The sequence below is a fragment of the Lucilia sericata genome, unplaced genomic scaffold, assembly GCF_015586225.1.
Source record: "Lucilia sericata isolate MDLA Ls3-8-SP2 unplaced genomic scaffold, ASM1558622v1 Contig000064F_arrow, whole genome shotgun sequence".
Classification (NCBI taxonomy): Eukaryota; Metazoa; Arthropoda; class Insecta; order Diptera; family Calliphoridae; genus Lucilia; species Lucilia sericata.
In genome coordinates, this window is record NW_023994099.1 from 166,492 (window position 1) to 174,453 (window position 7,962).

The window sequence follows — 7,962 nt, forward strand, 5'->3', positions numbered from 1 at the left end:
TTAATTTTTTTAATTTTGTGATTTATTTAATGTGTGATAAAATTATATTTGAGAATTTTCTATTAATTTGCGACCTGTTACTAGATTCTGGTAAGGTTTTTGTATCAAATTTCTAAAATATAATCGTTACTAAATTTGATTTATATATTTTGTTATAATATTTTATAAAATCGCTATAAATTCGGAATTCGATTACTCTGCCACTTATATATGAGAAAAATCAAATATTTTTAAGAATTTGATAATTTTTTCCCCCTGACAAAAATCATATTTTAGTGGTTGAAAGGGATAATAATTACACATGATGAAAAGGAAAATGTCAATCATTTTCATTAATGCGCGCAAAAGTTATAGCGTGTTAAGCTATTTTTAAATAAAAATAGTAAATATTAGTAAGGACTATCTACTAGTTGCCTGAAAGCAAAATGTCTTTTCAGATAAACTCTATTAAAAAAATAAAAAAAAAAACGTAAAATTGTGGTAACATTTGTTTATAACCAAATATACATATGTACATATTATCACCAAAAAGTATGTGTTAATTCAATTATTATAAGGATATTTAAATGTTTAAAGTCTTGTGACTTGTATATGAAGGATGGCTGACACTGTTTCCAACAAAAAATCTTGTGTTTGTCAATAATAACTGATCAATAAGCATTTTAAACTGCATTAAAACATGTTTTTCGTTTCATACATCGAGTTTTAATAAGATTTATTTCGAAAAAAATAAATGTTAGATACATCTTTCTTATATTAAAGTGACGATATGATATAAGAATTAACCCTGTTCAACATATTCACTGAAAATTCTTTAAAATATTAAATTGCTATCGTCGTCCACAATTGCCAGATCATGAACTGTATCGTTTAAATACGTCGATCTGTAAGTCTGTATGTTTACATATTTAGTAAACAAAATGAATGTATGTAGACCGTTTTCAATTTATTTCCAATGTGTTTGTAATGAAACAAACATTTTTCTTCTCAATTATATACATAAATGTATATGCATATATCGCTCATTTACTTTAAGACTAGTATAACTTCAAAATGGGATACTTTGATCTGGTATTTGATCTACATACCATGAAATATTTGCCGTTTTATTTGTCTAAGTATTTTCCGATTAGGGAAATTCTGCAATTTAAAAAGCATTCAGAAAATTTTGGAAATAATTCTTATAATATTATAATTTTTTTTAATTGGTTAACCGACTGGAATAGAATTTAAAATTGATAATAGCATATAACGGGAACTAAGGTAACGGTAAAAGAGGTAAAAAGGTATTTTAGCGATAACGACGAAGTGGTAATGCAACCATCCCTCGTAGAAATTTAGTTTAAATACAATTTTCATAATTTGTTTAAATGTTATTCACGAAAATATTATCGTATCATATTGTCACGTTTTACATTTTAAACGGTATCAATAAGATACTTCTGTATCGTCTAACGGACACATTCTTGAAAGCTTTAGTTTTATCATGATCACCCTGTGCTTATTAATTGTACTCATACTTAATGTTGCATACCGTATGTATATACAGTAGGGTGATCGATTATTCGACATTTTCCAAAAACCGGTTTTCGAATAGTTCGAATAGTTGACATTTAAAAAAAACCGGTTAATATTTTTCAAATTCAGAAAAAAACGGTTAACCGGTTTTTCATTATAAATAAAAAAATATATTTTAATTTGAAAAAATTAATGTTTATGTTTAAATTTGATTAATAAAACATGGCCCGAAGTGATTTTTAACAGTTTGAAAGATTATAACTTTAGACCTAGTCGTCTGATTTCTTTCATATAAAAAAAATAGGAAAAAAGTGGGACACTTCTGTTAAACATAAGGTACTATGTAATCCTAGCTTATTCTAAAAGCCCTGTTTAGAAAATTTGCATAGGCATTCCAACACTTCCATAAAATTTCAGCCGTAAATTAATTATTGTAATTGGAATATAATCTTAAGATTGATAAAGTTTTATCAAACAGTTATCAATTTTACAAATAATTTTTTTTAATTAATTAGGAAAATCAAAAAAGTTTAACCAAAGGAGCTTTAGAAAAATATACGCTAGTTCCTCGACACGAATATTTTTAAAATTTAGACGGGCTGTATTATGATTTACTTAAAAATTTCATTTAAATAATCTTTGAATACAAAGCAAATAAAAGTATTCGAAATCGGTTTTTAAAAAGTGAAAAAACCGGGTTATTCGATATTCGAAAAATCAGCATTAAGAAAAAACCGACACTGGTAAAGCAGAAAAAACCGGTTTTAAAAGCGGTTGAAAAATCGAGTCGATCACCCTAATATACAGTAGCGTATATTTTCATACCGTATGTATATACAGTAGCGAGCACAAAAAATGCAACGCGTGACGATATACCTTCGATTTCGTCTGTTTCGAAATAACGGTAATGAATCCATCCCTTCTTTTTGCTGTTTATTCTTTTAACTTAGAGCATTCAACTAAGCAACATTTTGCTCCAATTTATATTACACAAAGTTGAATATTTTATATTTGCTGGAAAAAAATGAACTTATTCCGCGAGCACAAAAAATGCAACATGAAACATGAATGAAATAACAGTAAATTTATGATTTTTATTTTGTTTTAATGAAAGATTCTTGATGAAATTATACAATACGAGTATTATAATAGTAGTAATTATCATCTAATAAAAAAAAACCTATTATTAAAGCTCTGGAGGATAGGAATTCATGCTTGAAATTTGTTCGCTCTTTTGAGTGAAAAATTTGGCGTAAATCGCCAAATATGAATTAGTCAACTTTGTGTAATAGAAATGGGAACAAAATGTTGCTTATTTGAAAGCTCTAAGTTGAGAGAATAAACAGCAAAAAGAAGAGATGGACTCATTACCGTTATTTCCAAACAGACAAAATCAAAGATCATATCGTCACGCGTTGCATTTTTTGTGTTCGCTACTGTATATAATTTTATGATTTGGTTAGTAATAGCGGTATATACATACATATGTATATATTGCGAGTCCTTATAGATAGCGGAGCCGATTAAACTATATAGACGAAACAGTTTGTCAAAGATCTAACTGGTGAGAATATATTAGTAGAAGAACTAAAATAAACACAGTTGTTCAAAAAGTACTAAATAATAAATATATGTTTAGTGCGTTATATCTGTGTATTATAAATGGGATTTCATTTATTAGTGAATGAAAATATTTGCCAATAAGATATTTTGTCTTAAAAGATGTAATAAACGCATCGTTTTGTTTTTTAGTGCCGGTTCACACAGGGAAACTTTTGATTTTGTGTGTGAGAGGAAGAGATGGTTGATATTTCTTTCTCTTTCTGTCACACACAAAATCAAAAGTTTCCCAAAAAAAGTATTTGAAATACTTATTTCGTTTACAATACGAAAGTTCACAACTTTGCTTTTTACAAATTTAATTAAAATAAAATGTCAAAGAATAAAAAATATTTTTCGGGTTTTGAGTACATTAAATGGGTGAAAAAATATAAAATATTAAGTTTAGACTTAAGAAAAACTAAAAATTGCTATTATTCTCGTTATTTTTTCATAAAATATCAAAACGTATTTCTCGAAACGATTTTTTTGAGTTATACTATTCTTATAATAAATGAGCGATGTGTACCTTTGTATGTATGTACATTAGGGAGGCCACGTTTGTATGGAGAGTAAAGTTATTAATATTCATTCTAAGAAACCGTTTCTGAACATTCCCCGGTGCAATATTTTGTGAGCTAGGTCTTTTTTTAAGATTTTTGTATTATTCTTCATATTGTACTCAAAGGAATGATATAAAATGTTTATAGCTTTCATTTGCAAGATATCGACAATTTTATACTTTTTCGGAAAATTTTTAAATTTTTACATAGATTTATTGAACGTAATTAACGAAACATCGTTAAGTTAAACATAATAGTTTTTTTTTTTGGTTTTCGAAATTCAACCTAGATCAAATTTTATTTTAATTTTCCCCAAAACATGGCATTCAAAATAATCAAATACATTTTAGATGACATGAAAATTAATGAAATACATATTTTGTAATATACATTAATACCTCAAGGAATGACCTTTTTTATACTTTGATCCAGTTTACCAAATAGTGACGTCATTTTGAGAAATGGTATTTTAGAATGAAAAAAATTTTAATTTTTGATGAGAACATTAACAATTTCCACTTTGGGGCTGCCCTAATGTACATTAATAGCTTCATAGATAAATAAGTGTAGTTAGACTTCTGTATGAGTAAATGTTTGAAGAATATTTTACTCACAGATAAAATACATCATATTGGATAAATGGATGTGTGGATTGTTGTTTTTTTTTTTTTTTTTTTTTTTTTGTTATGAGTCTACTTCGCAGCATGCGATTGAAATGCACATTTAGTTTATTTCTCAACACGGAACGGTTTAGATGAATTTTTAAAAACGATCCACTAGAAAATCAAATGTAATTTATATTTCGAAGCATTTTATGAAACGATATTTTTAAATAAAATTTTAGAGCAATAGGCAGACAATTGGACTGTGTCGAGTGTCACGTATTTTCGAATGAGAAAAAATTTTGTTGTACGAAAAACTCGGTGAACTTGCATAAAAATAACGCATTCAAACGATATTGTGCGACTGCCATCGCGACCTCCATTTAGCCAAACTGTTATAGTATCCAGAGAAATGCACATTCATCCGAGCTCCCCGAATTCAGATATATCGCTGCAATCGGAGGAGAGTGCTGCCATTAAAATTCAAGCTGGTTTTCGTGGATACAGAGTGCGTAAACAGTTGACAGGTCGTCCACATTCTCGCAATACTTCTAACGGTTATCAAGGAATTAATTCGATTCTGCGCCGTCAACAGCGTCACCAACAGAGCGGAATGTCGCAAAATCAAAGTACTGGCAGTAACGGAGTAACTTCAGTTCCAGCACAGCTGAGACAAGAACGCAGTGGAGAATTAGAGAGCGCTTCTGTAGAAGATCGTTGTGCTACAAAAATTCAAGCTGGAGTCCGAGGCTTTCTGGTTCGCAAGAAACAAAAGGCTGCCGCTGATGCAGCAACAAAAATTCAAGCTGGATTTCGAGGATTTAAAGCTCGCAAAGAAGTTCAAAAAATTAAACAGAAATAAGATTTTAGAAATGTATATGTAAATACATCAAATTTGATTACTTAATATCCAAAGACAATAATCTTAGTTGGTGATATTCCGAGTGTATATAATATGCAAGACCGTCAATTATTAAAGTAACTGACACAACCCAGCCAATCAACAAACCAAAAACATATCTCAGCCATCCAGTGAAATATCTGTCCATCTTCTTTTCGTACAAGTACTTCTTATACTAATTACTTGTTACCCCAAAAATAATTCCTTAATTGATTTTTAACCTTCTAAATATACTATCTATGTGAATAGTATAAGTATTACAAGTATAATTTGCTTCTGAACAAATACAAAAGTCTCACATAATATATACTTATGTAAAGTATAGATACATACATATTATGTATGTATCTCATTAATAAGATATTTTATTTATTTATTTGATCTTTAGATTTGTCCAAGCAAATGTGTACTTTTAAGCTTTTTAGACATGTATAGAATAATAATTTTATTAAAATTATTTTAGTTTGTAGTGAATGTATTTTCCCCGTTAATTTAAGTTAATATTTGTGTACATCTAACTAAATGTAGGTTTTCAATTAATTTGTTCATTTTTATTTTTAGTTTTTATTTTATCCACATTTTTTTTTTTTGCTTAGAAATATTTCGTAGTAACTAATAAACTTTATTGTGTTAAATTGTATGCCAAACAAAACGTACATCCAATATACTTATGGAAAAAAACATTATAAATGCATATAAATAAAATAAATATTAATTTTAATTAAGATTTTAAAATTTTGTTTTTCACTCCTTTATTAATACTTTCTTTTATCGCAGAAATCAATTCAAATCGAAAAAATGCATTAATCTTTTATTAAAAAATTTGACTGTGTCATATTTTTAATGATATATCTGTAATAAGCGATGTTTTTTTGCATATGAAAAATTTATACATATGTATATTTTTTCTGAACTGATTTTAGTTATTATTTGGGATAAATTTTTTATGCGTCCTAGTCGGTAGTAAGTTGAACCTACACAGATTACATCATACTTCAAATTATAGTAAATAGAGGGTTTTACGATTTCTTTTTAAATTTGCTAAAGCAATATCAGATTACTTTAGGAAAAGTTCTGCTTAAATTATTAATACTCAATACAAATTATGATTTAAAGATTATAATAGCCGTGTTCCTTTACTTGTCAAATTTACAAGTTTTAGTCAGAAATTGTAAAAGAAAACAAAATTGAAGAATTAAAATTGTTTTCTCTTTACCAGAACTTGCAGGTTTTATCCAGAACATTTGTTCCAGGCAAAAATTAAAAAAAATATTTGTTTAAAAAAATACATTGAAAACAAAAAATTTTGATATTTTTAATTTATTTTGATAAATAAGTAGGTACATATGTATATGTATGTGATTGTGGTTTTTCAATTTCTTTTATTTTCAATAATTTTTATTTGAATAGACTTTAATGCAAATTTATTAAAAGAGAAATTTTTGAAAAAATTATAGTTCTAAATAATTATTCATAAACAACATTTTATGTTATAAAAGGTTTATAAAACAAAAAATGTCTATATAGAATTTGATTTATAAACCGTTTATAAAATAAAAATTTGTTTATGAATAAATCCTTTAATATATAAAGGGATATATTAAAAACGAGCATTTTATTTTTTCAATGAAAAGTCTTGTGGGTGGTTATGTAACTGATTTTTTATTTAAACTAGCTATACCCAGTGTGCTTTGCTACCCTAAAAGCAATGTAAATTAAAAAACCCTATACCAAATGTTCATATTGATTTCAAAGTTTTCGTGCAAATTTTGAGGATTTTTGCTATAATAGTTTCCCAGACATATGATTTTTTCTATTTTATTAATGTGGGGGACCCCCACATTTATAACATCGCATCCCACTTAGCGACCAAGAGGAAAAGATCTAAGCTTTCTTTTGTGCTAAAAATAAAGAAAATAAAAAGGACCAATTTTAGAAAAAAAGTGAAAAAAAATTTTTTCAAAAAAAAAAAAAAAAAATCCAAAAATATTTTAAAATGTTTTTTCCCGAAAGATTAAAGAAATGTCTATCTGATCTATTTGGAACAATTTTTGCTACGAACAATAGGTAATAAATTACATATGTAGAAAAGAAACACATGTTTAGCAAAAATGTCAAACTTTGACCTACTGTAGCTTAGAAACGTCTTGATCGATCTTGTTGAAAAATTGTGTCTAAACTAATTTCATCACGATAGAAAGACATCGGTTTCAAAAGTTGGTCCACTTGATATGAAGTCCTTCATATGTATCATTCCCAATCACGTTTATAATCATTAACTAAGAAATATAAAATGTAGTGAAGGAAATTGGTCCCTTTGACGCAAACAAACTACAAAAAACATTGTTCTAATGTATGATTTTGTTTTTTGTTTGTACTTAATAAATTCAGAGTACTTAAAAAACACACATGTATGCGAATAAATTTTTATTGCGTTTTTAATTTAGCAAAATAATTTTAAAGATTTATGTACATACGGTTACGTACTCATTTCAATTTATGATTTTAATAAATATAAAATAAAAACTTTTGCTAAAAAATATGGATTTACCAAAAACAAACCAAATTAACAATGAAAAAATGATAGCAAATATAAAATCGAAAATATTTGAAATGTGTGCCAAATTCAATAATAGATTTATGAGTCTTTTTTTTTTTTTTTGTTTGTTTTAACATTGAACTTGACATAAAACGAGTATCTTCTGTATGTTCTGTAAGTGCACGAGTGTTTGCCTAACATGTGTATGTATATGTATCTATATGTATGTATGATGTAAGA

General features: G+C 27.1%; 1 protein-coding gene across 1 annotated transcript; it reads left to right on the forward strand.

The window, feature by feature from the left end:
- Positions 1 to 4,405: 4,405 nt before the first annotated feature.
- Positions 4,406 to 5,908, forward strand: LOC119616282 (abnormal spindle-like microcephaly-associated protein homolog). Its single transcript, XM_037972626.1, has 2 exons — positions 4,406 to 4,470; positions 4,525 to 5,908. The coding sequence occupies exon 2, from the start codon at positions 4,695 to 4,697 to the stop codon at positions 5,142 to 5,144; it is 450 nt and encodes a 149-aa protein (XP_037828554.1). The 5' UTR covers positions 4,406 to 4,470; positions 4,525 to 4,694; the 3' UTR covers positions 5,145 to 5,908.
- The last annotated feature ends 2,054 nt before the right edge of the window (positions 5,909 to 7,962 follow it).